Source organism: Spermophilus citellus (genome assembly GCF_964194105.1).
Source record: "Spermophilus citellus genome assembly, chromosome: 14".
NCBI lineage: Eukaryota > Metazoa > Chordata > Mammalia > Rodentia > Sciuridae > Spermophilus > Spermophilus citellus.
The window spans coordinates 50,197,055-50,223,155 of NC_138194.1; the positions used below are offsets into that span (position 1 = coordinate 50,197,055).

The 26,101-nt window shown below is 36.9% G+C and overlaps 1 protein-coding gene and 1 long non-coding RNA gene across 2 annotated transcripts in view; one reads left to right on the forward strand and one right to left on the reverse strand.

Annotated features, from left to right (window-relative positions):
* IL7 (interleukin 7) overlaps positions 1-20,667 on the reverse strand; it is a 63,728-nt gene extending 43,061 nt beyond the window's left edge. The window contains exons 1-2 of the mRNA XM_081266816.1: positions 20,143-20,667; positions 14,037-14,170 (exon numbers count right to left, since the gene is read on the reverse strand). Coding sequence (XP_081122942.1) covers positions 14,037-14,170; positions 20,143-20,152 — 144 coding nt within the window. The 5' untranslated portion in view covers positions 20,153-20,667. The remainder of the gene's footprint in view (positions 1-14,036; positions 14,171-20,142) is intronic.
* The window catches only part of LOC308633771, a 29,386-nt gene continuing 23,070 nt past the window's right edge, over positions 19,786-26,101 (forward strand). The window contains exons 1-2 of the long non-coding RNA XR_014018859.1: positions 19,786-19,889; positions 20,907-20,950. This is a non-coding gene — a long non-coding RNA (uncharacterized lncRNA). The remainder of the gene's footprint in view (positions 19,890-20,906; positions 20,951-26,101) is intronic.

Sequence of the window (26,101 nt, forward strand, 5' to 3'; positions counted from 1 at the left end):
CCTACTCTCTAGTCCTCAGAATCCTAGTTGCTACAACCTACTGCTAGATGCCATTCTGCCTCAGGGGCCAGTAGCCAACTCTTTTATGTCAACAGAAGCCTTAGTCCAGAGCATACCCCATAAAGTGAAGGACAGAACCCTCAGTGTTTGATAGCTACAGGACCTCAGCTACCAGTGTCACAGCCAGGTGCAACTCATACTTGCTCTGAGGGGCATACTTCTATCCACATTCTTCAGCTCCAGGACTAAGACAACCAGCACTACAAACCCTGGAGTCACCTGCACTCATCCTGTGGGACCCATGAAAATCTCCACAGCCCATTGCTTTGGGACTGCAATTCCTGGTGCCAGATTAACTCCAGAATCACCCACACTTGTTTCTCAGAACTGGGGAAGTTTGCATGCATGTCCTACAGCTTCAGGACCATTGCTGAAATCCAAGCATCAACTATACATACCATGTTGGTCTAGGGAAGACCCAATGTATATATATCCTGCAGCTCCAAGAATATAAAAACTCACAGCATCAAACTGCACTTGTCCTGTGAGACCTAGTGTAGGACTCTTCAACATCCCATGGCATTGGGACTCTGGATGCTGGTGTCAAATTCCTTGAGTCACCTTTGCCTGTCCCATGTAATATGGAGAAGTCCTCTTTGTGTTCCACAATTCCAAGACCACAGTTGCCTGTGCCATGAACACATACCAGCATTAGCTATGTTCATCCCGCAGGATATGGGAATGTTCCCTTCTATATTCTGTGGCTCTAGGACCACAAACGAAGGTTGCACAACACCAGGCATCAACAATAGTTGCCCTGTTAGACTGGGGGAAAGTTATCTCCAGATCCCATGCCACCAGAACCATGGCTGTTGTTATCATAATCGCAGAATTACTGACACTTAACTCTGTAGGACTAAGGATGTGCACCTTTGGAAACCCACATTAACTGCAAAGTCACACAATTATCTTCATGAATAGGTGCAACCTACATTATTACATCACTAGTAGACACTGGTGACATTGTCTATACTTGAAAAATCACATGGAGGCTATATTGTTGAGCTCACCTAGAACTAAAGTCAAAATATCTTTTCAGTTGACACCCTGTATCTCATGTAAATAAAATTATTTTCCTACAAAAGCTATTCCGAGCACAGGGGTACATGCCTGTTAATCCCAGCAGCTTGAGAGTCTGAGGCAGGAGGATTATGAGTTTAAAGCCAGCCTCAACCAAAGTGAGGTGCTAAGCAACTCAGGGAGACTGTGCTTCTAAATAAAATACAAAATAGGGCTGGGGATGTGGCTCAGTGCCCCTGAGTTCAATCCCTGGTACCAAATAAAATAAAACAAAATAAAATAGAAAGAAGTGACTATTCCACCACATGTGTAGGCATTAACATATGGACCCAAGACACATAAGAAAGCATGGCACCTCTAAGGAAACTCAGTTGTTCTCCAGAAACAGATTCAAATATGCAGGAAATCTATGAAATGCCTGAAAAAGAATTCAAACTAATGATCCTAAGGAAACTCAGTGAGATACATGAAAATATAGAGAGACAATGTAATAGAATGAGAGAAACCATTAATGATATGAATTAGAAATTTAACTAAGATAGAAATCATAAAAATAATCAGAAATCGGGGCTAAAAACTTCAATTAATTAAATTTTTTTTATTGGTTGTTCACAACATTACAAAGCTCTTGACATATCATATTTCATACATTAGATTGAAGTGGGTTATGAACCCCCAATTTTACCCCAAATGCAGATTGCAGAATCACGTCAGTTACACATCCACAATTTTACATAATGCCCTATTAGGAGTTGTTGTATTCTGCTACCTTTCCTATCCCCTACTATCCCCCCTCCCCTCCCCTCCCATCTTCTCTCTCTACGCCATCTACTGTAATTCATTTCTCTCCTTGTTTATTTTCCCATTCCCCTCACAACCTCTTATATGTAATTTTGTATAGCAATGAGGGTCTCCCTTCATTTCCATGCAATTTCCCTTTTCTCTCCCTTTCCCTCCCATCTCATGTCTCTGTTTAATGTTAATCTTTTCTTCCTGCTCTTCCTCCCTGCTCTGTTCATAGTTGCTCTCATTATATCAAAGAAGACATTTGGTGTTTGTTTTTTAGGGATTGGCTAGCTTCGCTAAGCATAATCTGCTCTAGTGCCATCCATTTCCCTGCAAATTCTATGATTTTGTCATTTTTTATTGCTGCATAGTACTCCATTGTGTATAGATGCCACATTTTTTTTTATCCATTCATCTATTGAAGGGCATCTGGGTTGGTTCCACAGTCTAGCTATTGTGAATTGTGATGCTATGAACATCGATGTGGCAGTATCCCTGTAGCATGCTCTTTTAAGGTCTTCAGGGAATAGTCCGAGAAGGGCAATAGCAGGGTCAAATGGTGGTTCCATTCCCATCTTTCCCAGGAATCTCCAAACTGCTTTCCAAATTGGCCGCACCAATTTGCAGTCCCACCAGCAATGTACAAGTGTACCCTTTTCTCCACATCCTCGCCAGCACTTGTTGTTGTTTGACTTCATAGTGGCTGCCAATCTTACTGGAGTGAGATGGTATCTTAGGGTGGTTTTGATTTGCATTTCTCTGACTGCTAGAAATGGAGAGCATTTTTTCATGTACTTGTTGATTGATTGTATATCCTCCTCTGAGAAGTGTCTGTTCAGGTCCTTGGCCCATTTGTTGATTGGGTTATTTGCTATCTTATTGTCTAATTTTTTGAGTTCTTTGTATACTCTGGATATTAGGGCTCTATCTGAAGTGTGAGGAGTAAAAATTTGTTCCCAGGATGTAGGCTCCCTATTTACCTCTCTTATTGTTTCTCTTGCTGAGAAAAAACTTTTTAGTTTAAGTAAGTCCCATTTGTTGATTCTTGTTATTAACTCTTGTGCTATGGGTGTCCTATTAAGGAATTTGGAGCCCGACCCCACAATATGTAGATCGGAGCCAACTTTTTCTTCTATCAGACGCAGAGTCTCTGATTTGATATCAAGCTCCTTGATCCATTTTGAGTTAACTTTTGTGCATGGAGAGAGAAAGGGATTCAATTTCATTTTGTTGCATATGGATTTCCAGTTTTCCCAACACCATTTGTTGAAGATGCTATCCTTCCTCCATTGCATGCTTTTAGCCCCTTTATCAAACATAAGATAGTTGTAACTTTGTGGATTAGTCTCTGTGTCCTCTATTCTATACCATTGGTCCACCCGCCTGTTTTGGTACCAGTACCATGCTGTTTTTGTCACTATTGCTCTGTAATATAGTTTGAAATCTGGTATTGCTATACTGCCTGATTCACACTTCCTGCTTAGAATTGCTTTTGCTATTCTGGGTCTTTTATTTTTCCATATGAATTTCATGATTGCTTTATTTATTTCTACAAGAAATGCTGTTGGGATTTTGATTGGCATTGCATTAAACCTATAGAGAACTTTTGGTAATATCGCCATTTTGATGATGTTAGTTCTGCCTATCCATGAACAGGGTATATTTTTCCATCTTCTAAGATCTTCTTCTACTTCTCTATTTAGGGTTCTGTAGTTTTCATTGTATAAATCTTTCACCTCTTTTGTTAGGTTGAGTCCCAAGTATTTTATTTTATTTTTTTTTTTGAGGATATTGTGAATGGAGTGTTTTTCCTCATTTCCGTTTCAGAAGTTTTGTCGCTGATATACAAAAATGCCTTTGATTTATGCGTGTTGATTTTATATCCTGCCACTTTGCTGAATTCATTTATTAGTTCTAGTAGTTTCTTTGTAGATCCTTTTGGGTCTTCTAGGTATAGGATCATGTCGTCCGCAAATAATGATAATTTAAGTTCTTCTTTTCCTATTTTTATGCCTTTAATTTCTTTTGTCTGTCTAATTGCTCTGGCTAGTATTTCAAGGACTAAATTAAATAGAAGTGGTGAGAGAGGGCATCCCTGTCTTGTTCCACATTTTAGAGGGAATGCCTTCAACTTTTGTCCATTCAGAATGATGCTAGCCTGAGGCTTAGCATAGATAGCTTTTACAATGTCAAGGTAAGTTCCTGTTATCCCTAGTTTTTTTAATGTTTTGAACATAAAGGGATGCTGTACTTTGTCGAATGCTTTCTCTGCATCTATTGAGATGATCATATGGTTCTTATCTTTAAGTCTACTGATGTGGTGAATAACATTTATTGATTTCCGTATATTGAACCATCCTTGCATCCCAGGGATGAATCCTACTTGATCATGGTGCACAATTTTTTTGATATGTTTTTGTATTCGATTCGCCAGAATTTTATTGAGGATTTTTGCATCTAGGTTCATTAGAGATATTGGTCTGTAGTTTTCTTTCTTTGAGGTGTCTTTGTCTGGTTTCGGAATCAGGGTGATGTTGGCCTCATAGAATGAATTTGGAAGAGCTCCCTCTTTTTCTATTTCCTGAAATAACTTGAAAAGTATTGGTATTAATTCTTCTTTAAAGGTTTTGTAAAACTCCGCTGTATACCCATCCGGTCCTTGGCTTTTCTTGGTTGGTAGTCTTTTGATGGCTTCTTCAATTTCATCCATTGATATTGGTCTGTTCAAATTGTGTGTATCCTTCTGACTCAGTCTGGGCAAATCATATGACTTAAGAAATTTATCGATGTCTTCACTATCTTCTATTTTATTGGAATATAGGTTTTCAAAATAATTTCTAATAGTCTTCTGTATTTCTGTAGCATCTGTTGTGATATTGCCTTTTTCATCCCGTATGTTAGTAATTTGAGTTCTCTCTCTTCTTCTCTTCGTTAGCATGGCTAAAGGTCTGTCGATCTTATTTATTTTTTCGAAGAACCAACTTTGAGTTTTGTTAATTTTTTCAATAGTTTCTTTTGTTTCAATTTCATTGATTTCCACTCTGATTTTAATTATTTCTTGCCTTCTGCTACATTTGCTGTTATTTTGCTCTTCCTTTTCTAGGGCTTTGAGATGAAGTGTGAGCTCATTTATTTGTTGGTTTTTCCTTTTTTGGAGGAATGACCACCAGGCGATTAATTTCCCTCTTAAAACTGCTTTCATTGTGTCCCATAGATTCCGATATGTTGTGTCTGTATTTTCATTTATCTCTAAGAATTTTTTGATTTCCTCCTTTATGTCTTTTGTAACCCATTGATCATTCAGTAACATATTGTTCATTTTCCAGGTGATGTAGGATTTTTCCTTCCTTCTTTTATCATTGATTTCCAGTTTCATTCCATTATGATCAGATAAAATGCAAGGTATTATCTCCACCCCTTTATATTTACTGAGGGTTGCCCTATGGCATAATATATGGTCTATTTTTGAGAAGGATCCATGTGCTGCTGAGAAAAAAGTATATCCATTTGATGATGGTTGATATATTCTATATATGTCAGTTAAGTCTAGGTTATTGATTGTGATATTGAGTTCTATAGTTTCTTTTTTTTTCTTTTTTTTTTATTGGTTGTTCACAACATTACAAAGCTCTTGACATATCATATTTCATACATTAGATTGAAGTGTGTTAGAAACCCCAATTTTACCCCAAATGCAGATTGCAGAATCACGTCGGTTACACATCCACTATTTTACATAATGCCCTATTAGTAATTGTTGTATTCTGCTACCTTTCCTATCCCCTACTCTATAGTTTCTTTATTCAACTTTTGTTTGGAGGATCTGTCCAATGGTGAGAGAGGTGTGTTGAATTCACCCATAATTATTGTGTTGTGGTCTATTTGATTCTTGAACTTGAGGAGAATTTGTTTTATGAATGTCGCAACACCATTATTTGGTGCATAAATATTGATAATTGTTATGTCTTGTTGGTGAATGGTTCCTTTTAACAGTATATAATGTCCTTCTTTATCCCTTTTGATTAACTTAGTCTTGAAGTCGATTTTATTCGATATGAGGATGGCCACCCCTGCTTGCTTACGAGGACCGTGTGCATGGTATATTTTTTCCCATCCTTTCACCTTCAGCCTGTGTATGTCTTTTCCAATCAGATGTGTCTCCTGGAGGCAGCATATTGTTGGATTTGTTTTTTTAATCCATGATACCAGCCTATGTCACTTTATTGGAGAGTTTAAGCCATTAACATTCAGAGTTACTATTGATATATGGTTTGTACTTCCAGCCATGTTTGATTATTTATCCTTTTTAAAAAAAATTTAGTTTGTTTCTCCATGATTATCTTTCCCCTCGCCCTCTGTCTTTACCGAGGCACTTCCTACTGATGGTTTTGGTTATTGTTTTTCATTTCTTCCTCGTGTAGTGTTTTGCTCAAAATGCTTTGCAATGCTGGTTTTCTGGCTGCAAATTCTTTTAACTTTTGTTTATCATGAAAGATTTTTATTTCGTTGTCATACCTGAAGCTTAATTTTGCTGGGTACAGAATTCTTGGTTGGCATCCATTGTCTTTCAGTGTTTGAAATACGTTGTTCCATGACCTTCTTGCTTTCAGTGTCTGTGATGAAAAATCCGTTGTTAACCTTATTGGTTTACCCCTGAATGTAATCTGTCTCCTTTCTCTTGTAACTTTAATATTTTCTCTTTGTTCTGTATATTGGATATCTTCATAACAATGTGTCTTGGTGTTGGTCTACTGTGATTTTGTGTGCTCGGTGTCCTGTATGCATCTTCAATTTGTATATCTGTTTCCTTTTTTATTTCTGGAAAGTTTTCTGTAATTATTTCATTCAGCAGGTTACTCATTCCCTTGGTTTGAATCTCTGTACCTTCTTCTATCCCGATGACTCATAAGTTTGGTTTTTTTATGTTATCCCATAACTCTTGGATGTTTTTCTCGTGATTTTTTACCAGCCTTTCTGAGTTGGCTAGACTCTTTTCAAGATGATATATTTTGTCTTCATTATCTGACGTTCTGGCTTCTACTTGCTCCACTCTGTGATACTCTCAATTGAGTTTTTAATTTGGTTTATCGTTTCCTTCATTTCTAGAATTATTGTTTGATTATTTTTTATAATCTCTATCTCCTGATAAAGATGCTTAACTTCTTCTTTTATCTGTTTATGTAATTCATTCTCAATGTGTTCTTTCGCTGCTTGAATTTGCTGTCTTGTATCCTCTTTAAGGTTCCATTCCATCTGTCTAAGGTGTTCCTTGAGTTCTTTATATGACCATTTTTCTGATGACTCTAGATCCTCCTGAATATTTAGGCTGTCCTGCATTGTTTGTACTCCTTTTCTTCCTTGCTTTTTGAAGCTGCTCATGTTACTTCTTGTTCTGTTTGACTGATGAGTTACTGTTTACTCCTATAAATTTATTAGATGCTTGGGAGGAAAGGTATTAGAAGGGAAGGGAAGAAGTCACTGTAGCCGCAGGTTTCAATGAAGTTATCTCCTCCGCCGCAGTCTGATGACGTCAGTTCTCTGCCATGGTGGTATCTCTTGCAAATGGCGAAAGTTCGTTTCCCTTTGCCAGGCGACCAATGCAACGGGTGGGTCCTTACTGTCTCTCCCAAGCCTGTGGCCACTACGTATGAAGGCTCGGTAGGCATTTACCTCCGTAGAATGAGAAGGGCTGACCAGTTGTTTCAGCCAAATGGATTAGTGCTGAGTCACAGCTGTTTGTCATTAGTGTTATGCTCATCAGAGTTCTGTTATCTGTAGCCTTCCTTTGTGAAACTTTCTGGGCTATAAAGCTGGGCTGCAGGAAAGCTGATGCTACTGTCTTGTTCCTGTGGTTTTGGGTGGGAGAGGCAGCTTGGCTGGTCAAAATAATAAGCTTGCTTTAATTTGATTTTGATTGGATTCAGTGGTCTTTTCTTGCATTCTGGTCTTTCACCTAGCGCGGCTTCGCCTGCTTCCAACTGGACATATCAGGGCTTCCAGTGCTCCCTCACTATCCGCGGCCGGCTCCCCCGCCGCCCCCCCGCCGCTGGGGGTAGCCCTTCTCCCACTGCTCCACCTACCTCTCGGAAACTTTTTTTTTTTTTTTTGCAGCTGTGTCACCGGCTTCGGGGAGCCCACCGCAGGTCGGGGGCGGCCTCCCTGGAGGGGGGCAGCCCAGGCCGGCCAAGGCCACTTGGGGGCGGGGGGAGGCCCGGGGGGCACGCTTGGGCCCTGCCTGTTGCAATGGAGCAGCCAGGGGTGTGGGAAGTCCTGAGGCCAGTCGGCCTAGCAGAGTTATCAATTAATTAAATTAAAAAATACAATTGAGAGTTTCCACATCAGGCCAAATAGAAGAACGAATGTCTAAACTAGAGTATACAGTAGCTTAGACAATTAAAGAAAAAAGATGAATAAGAGAATTGAAAAAAAAACAAAGAATAAAAAGAAAAATAAAACTCCCTTGAATGTAAGTAGATTAAATTTAGCAATCAAAAGACATAAATTGACAGAATTGATAAAAATAGCAAGACCCAACCATGTGGTGCCTACAAGAAACTCCCTTCATTAGTATATACACAGATTTAAAATGAAGACTTAGAAAAAGTTATGCTAGGTAAATAGCAACTAAAAATAAGCAGGAATAGCTATGCTGATGTTAGGTAAAATAAACTTTATATCAGAAACTGTAAAAAGATTCAAAGACACTCATATATGATAAAAGCTTCAATCCAGCAAAAGACATAACCATTTTAAACATATATGCATCCAACATTGGATCAGCCACTTATATAAAGCAAATATTATGAGATGTAAAGGGACAGGCAGATTTCAATACAGTAATAGTTGGTGATTTCAACACCCATTTTCATCAGTGAACAGATGGTCTAGACAAAATTAACAAAGAACACAGGAGTTTAACCACACTATAGAGTAAATGGATTTAACAGACATTTACAGAACATTTAATTCAATAGCAGCAAAATACATATTCTTTTCATCATCATATAGATTTTTCAGGATAGCCCATATGTTAGGTCACAAGTCAAGTCTCAAGTTTTAAAAATCCAGATCATGTAGTATATTTTCTCAGACTACAATGGAATAAAACTACAATTCAGTGAAAAGAAGAACAGTGAAAAATATGTAAATATATGGAACTTAACAACATTCCTAAATCAATGAGGAATTTATTACTGTAAAAGGGAAAAATTCATAAAACAAATGAAAACCCAACACATCAAAAATCTGGGAATCTAGCAAAAGCATCATTTAGAGTTTATAGTAATGAATGTATACATGGAAAATTCTTTTTCAAATATTATAGATATTTTAAATAAACAACCTAATAACACATCTCAAAACAAAAAGAAAAGAAAAAAAAACCAAGAACAAACAAAACTCCACATTAGCAGGAGGACAGAAATAATGATGATCAGAGAAGAAATAAATGAAATCAAAACCAAAACACAATACAAAAGATCAATAAAAAGGTTGCTTTTTTAAAGATAACAAATCTTAGTCAGACTAGCTAAGAAAAACAGAGAATATCCAAGTCAATAATATTAGACATGACAAAGGAAATATTAAAAGGGATACCATGGAAACAAAAAATCATAAGAAACTGCTATGAGCAATTATATGCTATCAAATTGGCAAACTTAGAAGAAAGTGATAAATTTCTGAACATATACAACCTACCAAGACTGAATCAAGAAGAAATAGATAATCTCAACAGACCAATAATGCATAATGAGATCAAAGCAGTATTTGAAAATCTCCAAACAACAAAGCCAGTTGCAATGTGACCCAGCAATTCCACTCCAAGGTACAAATTTTTTTAAAAAAACTATATCAAAATTTACATACCAATATTTACAGTAGCATTACATATTACAGCAAAGAAAAAGAAACAAATGTCCAGCAGCTGATATGTCATATCCATGCAAGATAATTTTATTGAGCTATAAAGAGAAATGAATTATAGATACTTGTTATAATATGAATGAAACTTAAAAACATGTTGAGTCAAAGAATCCTAATTAAAGAGCTCTATATTGTATGATTCCATTTCTATGAAGTGTCCAGAAAAGAGAAATCCATAGACAGAAAGCATATTAATGTCTGCCAGTGGCTAATGAGGAGGAATGAAAAATTACTGGTAATGGGTACAGGATTTCTTTTTGGGTGATGAAAATATATTGGAGTCAGTAATGATGATTGTACAACTTCTGAATATACTAAAAGCCACTGAATTGTGATTTTTTAAAAGGATAAATTTTATCTCAATGCCAAATAATTTTATTAGTGCCTTATGGTTGGTTGTATATCATATTGGAATTCTTTTTGACATAATCATACAAGCATGAGATATAATTTATTCCGATTCAGTCTCCTGTACTTCCCTTTTCTCTCCCTTTGCCCATTCCCTTTTCTCTGTTCTACTGTTCTTCCTTCTATTTATTTATAGTTTTTAAATTAGAAGTTTATAGATATGAAGAAAAAACTCTAAAAATATTCAATGCACTAACACTGGAAGAAAAACAAATTCAAACAAGAGGTCAATATTCTATTGCCTTGGCAGGTGGTTTTAAAAATAAAAATAATAAAAACTGACAAGAGTAATGTTCTCATATGCAGGGTGTATAAGAATTATAAACCTATTCATACTTTCCATAAAATAATTTGTCAACATGTATCAAGAAACCTAAAATGCTGATTCTATTTAATTTAGTCACTCCAATTCTATGAATCTGTACTCCATGCTTGGCAGATCATATAGAGTAAGGTACCTTATCATATATTATGAACCTTTCTTTCCCTCTGCATTAAGTAGAAAGAATGAATCTCCTTCTTATCCTGTTCCCTGTTTGGACTTCAGATTAGAGTTAGAATAATTTCCATATTTTTACTACTATAACTCTATTCTATGTCCACTTGAAGAAAATTTTAGCAATTTTATCTAGTTTTTTACTTCATTTTATATAAATTTTTATTTCTGTGTATAACATTATTAATGTACATAGAAGTTACCATGAGGATATTATACTAAATAAACAAATGCTAAATTTGTATGGGAAGGGCAGGCTCAACAAATTTTACTTAAAAGGTATACTATCTAAATATATTGGAGATCAGCTCAGTATGCACCAACATGCACTTTCCCTTCAGCTGAAACTCATCTGTGTTATACCACAATGTATGTCTATTCATTTCCAAATGTGGCTCACAACCAGTATGTTGAAATAATAGGGTGGTGGTTGCTCTTCCTCCTTTTAAAGCTACTATTTGCATTCTTTACCACCAAAACTTACGTACCACCCAAATGCAAGCTTCTTAAAAGGAGGATCTATCCCTGGTTCACACATATAGTCATTTGTAAATGTGGTTGAAATAATGCTATTTGATCCTCTGCCCAGCTAATAAAATTGAATGGGAAATGTTATGTTAAATCAAAAGATTTCTAAGAACACTTATTACAATGTCAAAAATAGTATGAGATATAAATTGCACGTGTATTGTTTAGTATGTACATTTTTTTTTCTTGTCAATGGGCAAAATCAGGGATCTTTGTGGTACAGCTTTCAACATTACCTTGAATTCCCAAACTCTTCCAAGAGGCAGAATTCTCAATTTCCCAGAACATCAAACCATTTCAACATAAGTATGTGGAAGAGAAAGAGACAATTTGTGCCATTTTATGAATATTTGAGAGAGGGTTTATCTCTGTTATGCAGATATTCAATGTAATTGTAAAGAACTGATTATATATGAAAAAGTCAACACATCACATTGTATTGATATATCTCTTAAACCATATAAGAAAATTAACTTTTGCAAATGGCATGATTGTCAATGTAGGAAATCTCAAAGACCATCATTAATAAACTCCTGGAACTAATAAGCAATTGTAACACGATTTCATGATACAAAATTAATATTAAAAAACCATAGCTTTTCTACACATCAGCAATGAACAAGTGGAATTTGAAATTAAAAACACATCATATTTCAAGAGCCTTAGAATATGAAATATTTAGGTATAAGTCTATCAAAATAAAAACAGGACCTATAGGAAGAAAAGTACAAAACTCTGATCAAAGAAATCAAAGAAAGATATAAACAAATGCAGAGCTGTTATAGGATATGGCTAGAAGACTCAGTATTGTTGAGATGTCAGTTCAGATGTGAGTTCATATACATTATCCATAAAGATACATAGATTGAAGTAAGAATCTGAGAAGACGTTCAACATCATATTACTAGGTAACTGTAAATTAAAACAACAATGGCAAAAGTCCCAGACTCTGACAATACCAGATGCTGGCATGGGTGAACAACCTTAGGATTTTATTCACTTCTGGGAGAATGTGGAATGGTACAGTCACTTTAGAAGACACTTTGGCAGTTATATTCAGAGCTAAGCATAATTTTATAATCTGTTATGGTTTGGCTCTGGAAGGCCCCTCCAAAGTTCCCAACACAGTAATGTCCAGAGACGGGGCTTTTGAGAAGTGATTGAATCTGAGGCTCTCACACTATCAGTTGATTAATCCATTTCATGAATTAATAATTTGAATGGACTACTGGGAGGAGGTGGAACCTATAGGTTGGTGGGGCATGGTTGGAGGAAGTAGGTCACTATGGGTATGCCCTTGGGGACTATATTTTGTCCCTGGCCCCCTTCTCTGTCTTCTGTCTCCTCCATCCCTCCCTTCCTTTCTTCCTCTCTTTCTCCCTCCCTCCCTCCCCTCCTTCTTTCTCCTCTTCTTAGCCACCAAGAGCTAGGCAGCTTTCTTTTGCCACACCCTTCCACCATGATGTTCAGCCTTGTCTCAGGCCCAAGCCAATGAAGCCAGCTAAGCATTGACTGAAACATTTGGAACCATGAGCCAAAATAAATCTGTCCTCCTCTAAGTTGTTCTTGTCAGGTATTTTGGTCACAGTGAGGAAAAGCTGAGTAACACACCATATGATTCAGCAATCAGACTCCTAGATATTTATCCAAATGAATAGAAAACTAATGTTCTCACCAAACACTGCACATGTATGTTTACAGAAGCCTTTATTTATAATTGCCCAAACTTGGAAGCAACCGGGATACATCCTTCCATCTGTGAATAGATAAACTGTAGCCTATCGATTGAATGGAATATTACTCTACAATGAGAAAATAAATGAGCTATCAAGCCACAAAAAGCATTGATGCACATTTCTAAGTAAAGGAATCCAGCCTAAACAGGCTACAGACTGCATGATTCCAACTACATAACGTTCTAGAAAGGGAAAAACTAGAGAGACAGTAAACAGATCAGCGGTTGCCAGGGGTGCAGGGGGAGAAAGGGAAGGATGAGTCAGTGGAGCATAGGCAATTTTTAGAACAGTGAAATGAATTCTGTGTGATACAATACTCATGGATACATGATATTATACCTCTACCAAAACCCACAGAACTGAATAAAACAGTGAATCCTAATGTCAGCTATGAGCTTTGATTCAATAATGTATTAATAATAATTCCTCAATTTTAACAAATGTACCACACTAATGCAAAGTGATAATAATAAGGAAAACTGTGCAGAGGGAGAAGTACATGGAAATTCTCTAATTTTTTTTTCAAATATTCCATAAATCAAAATCTGTTCTAAAATATAAAATCGATTAATTAAAAACAGTGTTTACAGAAAATAAAAATTAACTTTCAGGATATTATATATGTACAAAGTATATATGCATAAATATGCATGTATACATATTCTGATAAAATAACTACACACTTTTTTACACCTTGACTTTTAGATGTTGTACTCTGATATTCAACCTCTCCTTATGTAATGTGTCTACAAAGACTAACACCATAAAGGTGAGATGGGGAAATGCAGGTAGTAATAATGAATTATGCTTATGAGAAATTTGGTCATAAAGGGTAACAAGACTGAAACAGATAGTGAGAGTCTTAGGGTCTAGGAGAGATTTATTTTTAAAGGACATTAAAATATAATGATGGAACTAATAAAATATATAGTTATTGGTACATTACATTTTATTTAGTAGTTATTTCACTTTTTGTCCATAAATATAGATGGATACTTGATTATAAAAGGGCATGACAAAATATATATGATATTTCCCCAATGAGCAAAAATGTAAGAAAAACAAAAAAAAGCACATACCAATTCATTGAAGCTGATCATTAGAACATGCTCAAATTCTTTACCTTCTTTACCTTTAATATCACAATCAGATGAAGTTACTGGTAACAGAGCAAGGATCAAGGGAGGAATTCCAAAGATATACCTAAAAGAAACTAAATTCAACAGTAAATAAGAATGAGCTAAATGTTATGTCATGTTATATTTGATCATGGTTTTACAATGGGATTGACCACTTATTTTTTAATAATTTTAAATATGTATCTCAGTTCCTGAATAATGGGGGAAGAACTCTGTACATTGAAATTATATAGCAACCAAACTAGAACTACATTTTGAAATTTAAGTTTCATTCTTTTTTTTTTTTTTTTTTGTAGCATGCATTGAACTCAGGGGCACTCAATCACCAAGACACATCCCCAGCCCTATTTTGTATTTTATTTGGAGGCAGGGTCTCTCTGAGTTGCTTAGTGCCTCGCTTTGGCTGAGACTAGCTTTGAACTTGAGATCCTCCCGCCTCAGCCTCCAAACCATTGGGATTACAGGCGTGTGCCACCACACCGGGCTTCATTCACTTTGTTAACATAGAAATTTCTGTTAGGAAGTGTAGAACAGGAGTGATGAGATAAAAGAACACTTCTGAAAGACACTTTAGGGGTAATGATGACTTAGTAAATATGGACTTATGTTGAACATCCTTGTAAGAGAAGGTATCTGCAGGCAAAGAGGTATGCTACAGTTTTAAAAAGTTACACATTATTGAAATTTTATGATGTATGGCATGTGATTGTTTATGTGAAAACTTGAACATGGTACACTTAAAGGAATATTCATTCACTTCTCCCTGGAGGGCAGCACTGTGGGAGGTGCATCTCCACAGCACTACACTGTGATCCTGTTCTTTCTTTTTAGTGATGGAACTTAAAGGGTTTACCCTGCCCCCAATTCTTATAGAATTACTTTTGTATTTAGATACTCCCTTTTCTTCTTTTCATTATTTTCTGAATTTATGGACTCAGAGATCCACATTTTATTCAAACACATCTTTTCTCAGCTTCTTGCCATGTTAGAAAAACCCAACAAATAAATTCACACCCTGTGAATTCATTATGTCTGTTTTAGAGAAGTCTTCCCCATTAGAAGCAGCTATACAATAAAAAGAAATGAAATTTTTAATGGTGTGATTTGGGGCTGTAAAAATACACAAACTGGAAATTCAGTGATTCCCAGAAACATTAAATTTGATCTATTTCTTCACCAGCCTGCCATAGTGTCTTGTTTGCATTGTTCCGTGAACTCTGAGTTATGTTGAGTTCTTGGGAATTTCACAAAAGAACTTTAATTGTGCTTGTTCAGTGCAAGGCATTTCCACATGTGTACCATCCTTAATTAAGAGTTCAATTAACATTCCTTCCACTCAATGAACTAATATTGTGTCAACTGCCTAAAAACTGTTAAGGATATCATAAAATTTCCAATAACTGTATTATGTTATCATCTGTCTTAAAAAACCAGTAACTCTCCCTAATAAATTATGCTTTTAGTGACTGATATTTTTACAAATACAGAAAGTAGACTAGGCAAAAGTTAAGGAACACATGTCAATCATACGTCTTATCTTCATGTGACACTTGATATAAAGAAATATAATGCAGGAGTGAAACACAAAATCTGTTCATAGATCTAATACTAACTACCTGTATGCACTGTAACTAAGAATACATTTAGGAGACAAGTGATTATGATCCTAGTTACTTACAATCAAATATCTACCAGATGCTGGTTGCTGGTGCTAGGGACTGTTTGTTAGGAGTATTTATATATATTCCTGCAAGTAGCACAGAGGTAGTAGGTGTCAAGTTTGGACATTCACCTAAGTTTACTGTCTTTCCAGAATTTGATCAAAAAAAAGCCCTAATATTTTGATATCATGTAATTTCATTGGCCTTCTGCATAAAAACTGCTTCCATGTGATAATATTCAGTTCCGCCTTTCTCTTCTTCTATGATTTCTTCCTCCTGAAGATCTTCAAACAGCAATTAATTGCTCATTAATTACTGGCAATTAATTCTGACCTGGTATTGGATATGTACAGATCATAGAGAAACATACTTTTAATTTCTCTTTACATTTCCAGGTATACTAAAGTTATAATTTTGGAGAAATAGACAAAGAAGGAAAAATTATAAGGCACATAATTTAGAATGAACTTTAAGGAGATTATAGTAAAATAATTAAATGATAGAGTGAAAAGGAGATATGTTTACCATTATACTTAAATATTATTTCAGAGGCCCATATTTTATATATTAAAAATGAGGTGTTTTATTTTCCATAAGCACCATCTTCTTCATCCCAATTTTCAGTCATAATTACTCCCAAAACTCATATCAACCTACTATTTCATTGGGTGGCATTTTATCAATTCTTTCCAATGAGGTTGGATGGAAAGTTCAGTCTTTGGGATGCTACAACTAATTTCTCAATGCTAAAACATAATCTGTCTTGCCTGTAAAGAGAGTCTTCTGTTACCATGGTTGTTGTGAAAAAGCTAGCCCCACACACTAGGACAATACAAAGCATGAGGCTTTGGAAACACAGACACCTGGGACTTCTGTCCTCATGGGATAGTGGGTTGTGTTACTGAGTGAATGGCTTTATCTACCTGATTTTTAAGTGAAAACATTAGACTAAATGATCTCTTAAATCTTTTTCAGCTCTTAAGCCCCTTCATTCTGTCTTACCTGGCCATTCAAATAGAGAAACTCTTCAGGTTTAAAATTGCTTTCAGGACAATTCTGCAAAAATATCCCAGGCCTGAGACCCACATCTCAATGATTCTCAGCTCTCTCAAGATCTGGTTTGTTTTACAACTGAAATCTTTTCTTCCATACTACATACTTAAGTAATATATGAAGATTGTTTGGCTTGAGGGGACTTTGAACAGTGTCACAATGGGAAAGAGACTCAGCTTTATTTTATTTTGTTTGCATTTGTTTTATACTATATAGGCCTCTGCCCTTCCCCCTCCCCCTGAACTTTTCATTGGATTACAGAAAAGACAAACCCTAAGGAACAATGCAAGGCAAGTGTGGGCTTGTGGAATTGTCTTTAAATCTCCTGAAGGGACTGAAATTGGAGAATTTGTTTTCAGTAGGGAATTTGGTTAAACAGAATGATAGCGGTTTAAGAATTCTTGTTAGTTTTTAATTTAAGCCAAATAATACATTCAATTCTTAGCTGCTCAAGTTATGGGGTCAAAGTGAAAATAAATAAATTGTTTCTACAGCCCTCCAAATCCAGTCTTTTATCAGAATTCAAGAACAATAGTGTTTATTGAATGCTTATTACACAAACCTCTTTTCACTGGGAATATAATTCCAAAATCATTTCATGAAGTACTTAGAAATTATTTACATTTTTCTGGGTGCAGTGGCACAGGCCTGTAATTCAGAAGCTGGAGAGGCTGAGGCAAGAGGATCACAAGTTCAAAGCCAGCCTCAGCAAAAGCAAGATGCTAAGCAACTCAATGAGATCCTGTCTCTGAATAAAATACAAAATAGGGCTGGGATATGGCTCAATGGTCGAGCACCTCTGAGTTCAATTCTTGGTCCAACACTCCCAGAAAAAGAAATCATTTACATTTTTCAGATGTAGAATCTGGGGCCCATAGAACATTTTTCTAATATAGAATGTGCCTAGTAAGAACCAAGATTCAAATCTGTTTTGTTCAGGTTAAGGAATCTAGAAACTCAGCTTTTAGCTACTGAGGCACCCCACTTCCTATAAAAAGGTATACATGGGTTTAAGAGGAAGGCAAAAGACTCATTTCCTTTTCTGCAAAAACTTCACCAAGGTAATTTCTGGCCAAGCTCAGAAACTGTATCATATACCCTTATCTCAAAAAGATATTAAATATTTGCTTTTATTTGAGTAGGTAATATGAGTGAGACTAGGAGAAAAAAAAGATCTCAACACATAAATATGATCAGACATCTGAGTTGGTCCTACAAAATAATCTTTTCTAGTTTCAAGTCATTTAAACACTGATATGGTGCGATTTGTAAATTCCCTTTGTAACTATTCTAATCATTTTGGTTTTCTGCTTTTATTACTATTCTATTTTTTTTTTGTCCTCAAATATGAAGAATTCACCCAAATCCAATTGCATAGTTGAGGATCACATAGTGAGTCATCATCTACTTAGAAACTGAGCTGTTTCCATGTTTTCTTTGCAATACCCTTGTTTCTAATGCAATTACTTCTTTCTGGTTCTCCTCCTCATTCTAACAGATCTTGGGTTTTTTTAATTATTATTTTTCCTTGGTATTGAGGTTTGAACCCAGGATTGCTTTACCATTGAGCTACATCTCCAGTCATTTTTATTTTTATTTTTTAATTTTAAGACAGAGTCTCCTTAAGTTGCTTAGGATGGCCTTGAACATGCAGTCCTCCTGCTTCAGCCTCCCAAGTGGCTGGAATCACAGGTGGGCATCACCTCATTGGGCTTATCTACTTCACCTCTCAAAAGAAAGAGCAAAGAAAGAGATGTAAATAGTATTCCTATGTACAGTCTTGGAGTTTGAACTTCTCATAAAAATCACTTGGAACCAAGATGTAGAAAACCACTCAATATAATAATTACATTATAACACTTACATTAGAAGCTTAGAATTCTAATATTTTGTTGCTATTAGTAGTTTATGATGCATTAATATAGATGTACATCCAGCAATAAAGTTTCCTTACTAGAAGTATACACCCTGAGTTTCTTTTGTCTTTTTATGTCTCTACTTTTGATAAGAGGTAATACAAGGATTAGAAACAGGAGAGAACCAGAAAGAAGTAATTGCAGGTGGTGAAACCAAGGGCATTGCATGGAAAACACAGATACAGCTCCATTTCTAATTCTACATTTAAACTTCTGGAGCACTTTTCTAACAAAACCGTAATTGTCTTGGATGTTCTCTCATGCTCCTCCTCCCCTCTTTTTTTTTTTTTTTTTTTTTTTTTTTTTGTTACTGAGCTATTTCCCCTAGTTAGTCAATTCTAGGTGTTTTAATATTTATGAAAGAGGAAATGAATCTTGATCTAACAGAATAGTCATGGGAGTACACAGACTATCAAAAGGAAGAGCAAAAAGCTGGCTCCCTATTCTTCCACCCTCTCCCACAGGTCTTCTAGCTTAATGAAGAGCTTAGAGTAAAACATACCAATTTCCCTAAGTAGATCCTCTCCCCTCACATATCTTTCTCCTCTGTTCACTTCCAGTATTTTTAATTTATTTATGTTAGCCCCTTACAATAGCCACATGGCGCCAAATGGGATCCAACCCACGTTAATTCTGTCCTTCTCCGTTTTAAGTCCTTATTCCGCGGAAATAAAATCTAGCAGATATCATCAGGGGTTTAGAATTTAGAAGGAAGTCTATTTAATCCTGCCTCCATCAAGGATCCAGCATATAGGACAAAGCAACGTCTGGCTATTTTCAATGCAAATTGCAGGACATGAGTTCCCAGCAAACAGCGCAGGGTACAGCCCCAGATGGAAACTCCCAGCCCTACTGAGGGGGAAAAAGGGGGTTTTACGGAGACCTGTCCCTTAGGGCTTAAAAGCGCGTCCCCAGGGAGCTTCGCTTTCAGTTCTCTAGGAAGTTCGGAGCTGCAAGAGCCCAGCTACCCAGGCTGCCTGTGAGTAACTTTCGCGCAGCCTGGAGCACGAGTAGAGCTAGTTTGGCTCAGTGTTCGCCCAGGGCAACGCTGGCTAGGGACAGACAGACTTTCATTGGAAGTCACTGACTACCTCTGAGATCTGGCTGTAGGTTGCCCCTGCTGAGCGGCGCGGAGGTTGCAGCGCTTAGTCTCAGGACAGAAGGTAAGCCTCCACTCTGCTTTTCACAGCCCGCTAGGGACAGCAAACCCAGGTGCAAATGACTATTGGCCATTGTACTTAGGAGTGGGTAGCGGCTGACCACAGGAGAGGCAGTGTTCTCTGCAGGTCCAAAGTGCAAGCCAGGCTATTCCCGGACGTGCCTTGGCGCTGGGGGGTGGGGAGAATCGCAGCGCGTCCGGGAGTCCCCAGGCGCGCCTGGCACGCGAACTTGTGCGCCCGGGAGAAGAGCGCTTACCATGGAACATTGTCTGCGGGAGGCGGGCGTAGTCATGATGACCGCAACTGCAGCAGGAGCACGCTCTCACCCATAATCACTCCCAGGACCAAGGTCTTCCGCGGAGTTGACACAAGTCCGCGCTGGATAGGCCAGTCTCTGCAGCTGGTTTCTTTCACCCACCGCGCGCCTGTTGTTTCATCCATCCCAGGAGGGGCGGCACACATCACAGCCTGGCTCTGTGCTTTGCCTTTTCCATAACTTCCGTAGGATCAGCCCGCAGTGTACTTTCAGTTTCTTCTTTCGGCTTGGTCTGTAGGATCAGTCTTTAAGTTTATCCTCTGGACGCCTTTACCATCTCCTCAATGTTGGGCGCCCGTGTTCTTCCTTAGCACTTCCCATGCATTTGGACCAGGACCAGAGGGAGGTGCAAATTTGCCAAGTACCGCAGGACAAATCAGGTGGCCTTCTGATTCAGAGCGATTCAGGGTAAAAGACTTTTCAGATGACTCTTAACCGCCTTGGCAACTCTTGGGCCACCGAGACTAAAACCATTGGTTGCTAATGTGTCCCCGAAAACCACAAATGTGCAAGGCGAAAGCTGGGCAATTGCAAGCGGACGCCACAGAGGAGGCGTAGCCTCTTCTGCCGCGGATGTGACAGACGTTGCCAAGTCATCTTATAAAAAAAAGGAAGTGAAGAATGATTAAGAGGATCACGCCCTCTGCCTCTCCAATCTCTTTAATCAGTTTCTTTCTCTCTCTTTTGTACATGTACCTGCTCAGGTGGGACCTTAAGGAAAAACAATTCTGCGGCCCCACCTAATCGGGTAGGTAAGTGCTACCTTTAGATAATCAAAACTCAACTAAAGTGGAGGACATGGAAAATTACTATAACTTCCACATGTGTATCTGACATGGATGGATAATAATTCCAACTATCCATTTTGATTGTGTGTCATTGAGGAGTTAATTTCTTAGACCTGAATTAGCTAAGTATTTCCTGCTTTAGTTTTGTTTCTGATAACTATTTTGCAGAAATCCTGCTTAAATGAAGGTGGGTTATGTAAACCAGTAATGATAGGGATAAAGGTTATTGTTTATTTAGCATTTGCTCTATGCCAAATATTGTGTTAAGCATTTTACACATATTGTCCCATGCAAACCTTTCTATGAGGTAGGACCTTTTCTTATTTGCACTTCACATATGTGAATCAGACACTTCCTTAAGTGATATGCCAGTTTACTGAGAGAGAATTAAGACAAAAAAAACCTGCTACATTCTGGCTCCAAAGTTCATGTTGAGAATACTTGTGTTAGAAGGAAGACCTTGCAAACAGTACAAGTATATAGAAATTGATGCTGGGAGGAGGATGACATCATGTGGGCGTGCCCCTGCCCCACAGTGGGGAACTCAAAAGAGGTTTCTAGAGTTGTGACTTCTAAATTGACACATGAGCAGGAATGAACTTGGATTTGGTAAAGAGCTTCTGTAATAGTGCAGCAAGGAAAAGAGACAAAGAATAAGGAGGGAGATAAAGAAAACAACAATGAATTAGAGAGTTAGACAACTGACTCAAGCCTGAAACTTGGATCTTTTGATTCCTCTTGTCTTTTTTCCCCACAACCAATTTATTGGCAAGTCCTGTAAGTGCCACCTCCAAAATAAACCCTGCCAGATGACTACAAAGGCTGTCCAGAGAATCTTCCAGCTTTCCCTCCCTCTCAAAACCCCTTCTCAGAGAGGCATGATACCTGATTGTGCTTCTCACCCTCTCGCCACTTCCCACTGTGTACCAGGTCCTCAAGGCCCTGTGTGATGGGATCCTACCACATTCCCTGTTACCTATTTCAACCTCACTATGCTGCAGTCATATTGGCCTTTTCTTCCCTGTGCCCAGGGAAGCTTGCTTCCATTTAAAACAGTGTGTCAGCACATGGTTGGCATTCAGTATTGCTAATTGACAACATGAGAGAGAATGATGGCATGAAAATTGCTCTGTGGCAATATTATCATTTTACATATATTGTCCCCAAATATGCAAAACTTCCTGTGAGGTAGAACATTTTCTCATTTGGCTTCACAGGGGTGGAATCAGAGACTTCCTTAAGTAAATGTGAGAGTTCCTAGCAGAATTAGGACAAAAGTAGAAAATGTATAGTGAAGGCAGAAAGGAACTAGAAGAAAAGTAGAAGAGACAAGGGAAACAAATGAGACAAGAAGACAGAACAGAATGGGAAAAGCCAACGATTTCCAATTTTTTTTTTTTTTGGAACTAAATGAGGAGTAGGGAGTAGGGAGAGATGAAGCTGAAGTGACTGTTGAATATAAATTCTATAACAAAGCATGCCTGGGTTACTTATTAGTTATTTAAATCTCTGACAGAAGCATGGAGGCATGTAATGACTCATGGCTTGCTCTTTTTCCCCCCTTCTTCTGTTTTCAAACATTGCAGGGACAGGACACAAGAGCATCCATCAACAACTTGCACAGGAGGAAATCTGTCTTCCTTTTTGCAATCACCATAAAGCCTGGCAGAATAAGGGCCTTTGCATAAGCAAACTTTGGGGGAAAATTACTTAGAGTTCCAGGAGAGATGTAAATTTCTCACTGGACACTGCCTTTTGAAGAGAATATTCTGAAAGCATGTGGGATTTTCACGATTATGTTAATAGATGCACCTTCTAACTACATTAAATTATGGAGAATTCTAACACAAAATCAATATCATTTGTAAACATTCCCAAAGCCTTAAGTTAGCTATTGTAATTTTGATTAATTGAATACAATTATTTATCTCACAGATGGGAAAGGATAAAGGATTTTTAAAATTGCTAAACTGCTAATGATTTATGATTAAAGAAATGGAGCAGTTATTATTATGCTTGCTCATTTTTAGAACCAATGAATTGTGCAAAAAAGCCAAAAGGAGACAAATATAAATTTTTATGAGTTATTATCATTAAATTTTAAAAGGGAAGATAATATTCTTATAATATAAAAATATTGAAATGAAATGATGTCAACCTAAAGAGAAAATTGTTGTAAGTTAATCAATTTCTTTTTAATGTTCTACAATCTGCAGTCAAAATGGTCAATTATTATTTTTAACCTGAAAATATTTTCCTATTAACTGTACTATCTTTGTCCAACTTAATATGACTACTCTTTATAGGCAGGAATCTGAATTCTGTATATTGTACTAACCCTAGATATTTTCTGAAGTTCCTGTGATTTAATTTTCCAACCAAATATTAAATTTGTTTCAAATACACACATGCATGTACACAGGCATGCACACGCAAAGACAATGTTAGGGACATGGGCTCTATGTAGTTCTGCAGGGTCCTGTGCTTTGAAGAACCCCTCTTTTGTTTACTGCTCTGCTGTCACTGTGTTGAAATTCTTAATTATTTTTGAACATTTTCACTTTGCACTGGGTCTCACAAATTCTGTAACTGGTCATGCACTCTACAAATGTTGTTACACATGAATAACGATGCATGTCTTTAAGGTGGCTTCAGTCTGGTGTGAAAAGCAAATGTTAAATTTGTAATTCCAAGAATGAAAAATGTTTGGCAAGGAAAAGATGGCATGTTATTTTTAACCAGAGATTTAAGATAAGTTAAATCCATTTTGTAGTGAAATAAGGGCCCAGAAAAAGTTAATTGACCTGTTTAATGGAAACAAAGCAACTAGAGGAATGAATTACCTTTAACTCCAGATCTGCTCTGTTTGATTTCCAAGTCTGAGCTTGGGAGAAAAATTTGAATCTTATCAAATGACGACTAGGCATCTATTTACATGGTCATGTTTTTTCTTGTAGCATTACTGAACAAACCATACATTTAACATAATGCTGAATTTAAATTGCTAATATTGGGATTTTGCAATTCTACTTACAGTCAGGGTATGTTTGTACTTCATATTCAACTTGAATTGGTCTAGTTTTGTCAGATTTTGCTAACGTCATAGTAGGAATTGGAGTATCATTGTTTGTAGAAGTTGCATCAAAGCTTTCTATAAACTATTTTTTTTTCTGGAAGACTTACTGGAGAATTCAAAAATAAATCATACTTCATTTTAGGGAACAAAATTCAGCTATAGGATGAGACTGTCAGTTTTGAGTATTATAAGAGACAAAATGAAAAGGTTTGTTCTCAAGGCTCAATCAAAATGGCCGTGTCAGAATGTCAGGAACTCTGTTGGAGATGTACGTGTCAGCATACTGGTGATGGCCAGAGTCATGGAAATGAATGAAATCACTCAACCTGCATATTAGAAAAAGAAAACTTGTGCCTGGAGGAATCTTGAAATACAGCACCACAGTGTAGATGGGGACAGTGCCTACTGACAAGTAGTGGCATAAAAGTCTGAAAGTCAGGAGTCAGCACCCCAGAAGGCAAGGGAGGACAGAATTTCAAAACAGAGTAAGCAGTTAGTGTTTCCAGAAGTCACAGAGAGGTTGAGCAAGATAAATGTTGAAAAGTATGTCTACTAAATTTGGCAGAGCAGAGATTATCCATGGTCCTCATGACAACAGTTTGAGAAGAGCAGTGTACATAGATTTGTGGGGAGCGAGGGAAGAAGGAAATAAAGTGAGAGGGAACAACTCTTTCAAGATGTACGGTAACAATAAAAGGAAGAGAACAATGGTTTGAGTAAGGCATAATGGAAGCTTTAGTTATCAAGGAGTACTTGAGAATACTTACTAATTAATTAATAGTTCAAGTAGGAGAGGATGACTCAAAGAAACCAGAGATGGCTGACTTTCTTTTCTTATATTCTCTTCATTTTTGTTTCCTTTTTAATTTTTTCCCTTAAACTTTATAATTCTAAAGTTCTACCCAATGTCTAATTTTATACTCTTTTAAAAGTGATCCTTATGATAATCACTTGTATATTGCTGGAATAATGGTCTAAAAGAGAAATCTAATATTTCCCAAGTTGCCTATCTGAGTGAGCAGCAGCGATAGCTTATGTAGTTTGCATTATGTGACCCTTTTGTATGTCAGTAATGTGTTGTTGGCAATCAAAACTTTCTTTTGTATGCCAGATTTTAGAGGAACTATGCTCTTAACCACGCCATTTATTAAAAAAATAAGTAGAGAAGATTATACCTATAACAATTTTCTTCATGCATAGTATTTGAAATAAATGGAAAAACATTTTGCTTAAATGCATGGACAAATCCCTTTATAGTATAAATTCACTCTGTGAGAATATTGGGTTGTTTTGGGGAGACAGCAGTGACTGTCTCACTCAACTTAAAATTCTCTGAAGTCAAGTTACAGACTCTATCCAGGTATGACCTGTGGAAAGCAGAGACATCAAATACACAGATCTTGGCATGCTTTTTTTTTTTATAGATAATCAGTATCTCAGTGATGTTAACATCAAAGAATATTACAGTACCAATTACTGACTGACATTGATATGGCAAAATTCTAATATTTAGTAGAAATTTAGAGTATTTGTTCAATGTGGAGAGTCATCTTTTTTGAATCCCTTTATCGTTAGATTAGAAAATTAGTGCAGTCTTCTTCCCCTTCCAGCAGGTTTGCTCCACAATATTTCCTATTACCTTGGACTCTTAGTACATCCATTAAGTCATATATATGACATGGAGTGATTAGATGTTTTGCAGAAATAATGAAGTTAACAAACATCAACCTAAGTGGGATGTGGTGGTACATGTCTGTAATCCCAGCTATTCTTGAGGCTAAGGCAGGAGGATCGTAAGTTCAATACCAGACTAGGCAATTTAGGGAGACCCTGTCTCAAATTAAAAATAAAATTTTAAAAAGGGACTGGGGTGTAGCTCAGTGGTAGAGTGCCTCTAGTTCAATTCCCAGTACTATAAAAATAAATAAGTAAATAAGTAGATAAATAACAATCTAGAAAGATTTTTGTACCTTCCTGAGTTCCTGGGGTACTGGTTTTGCTCTATGCCAATTATGTTTTAATTAACTAGCATCTG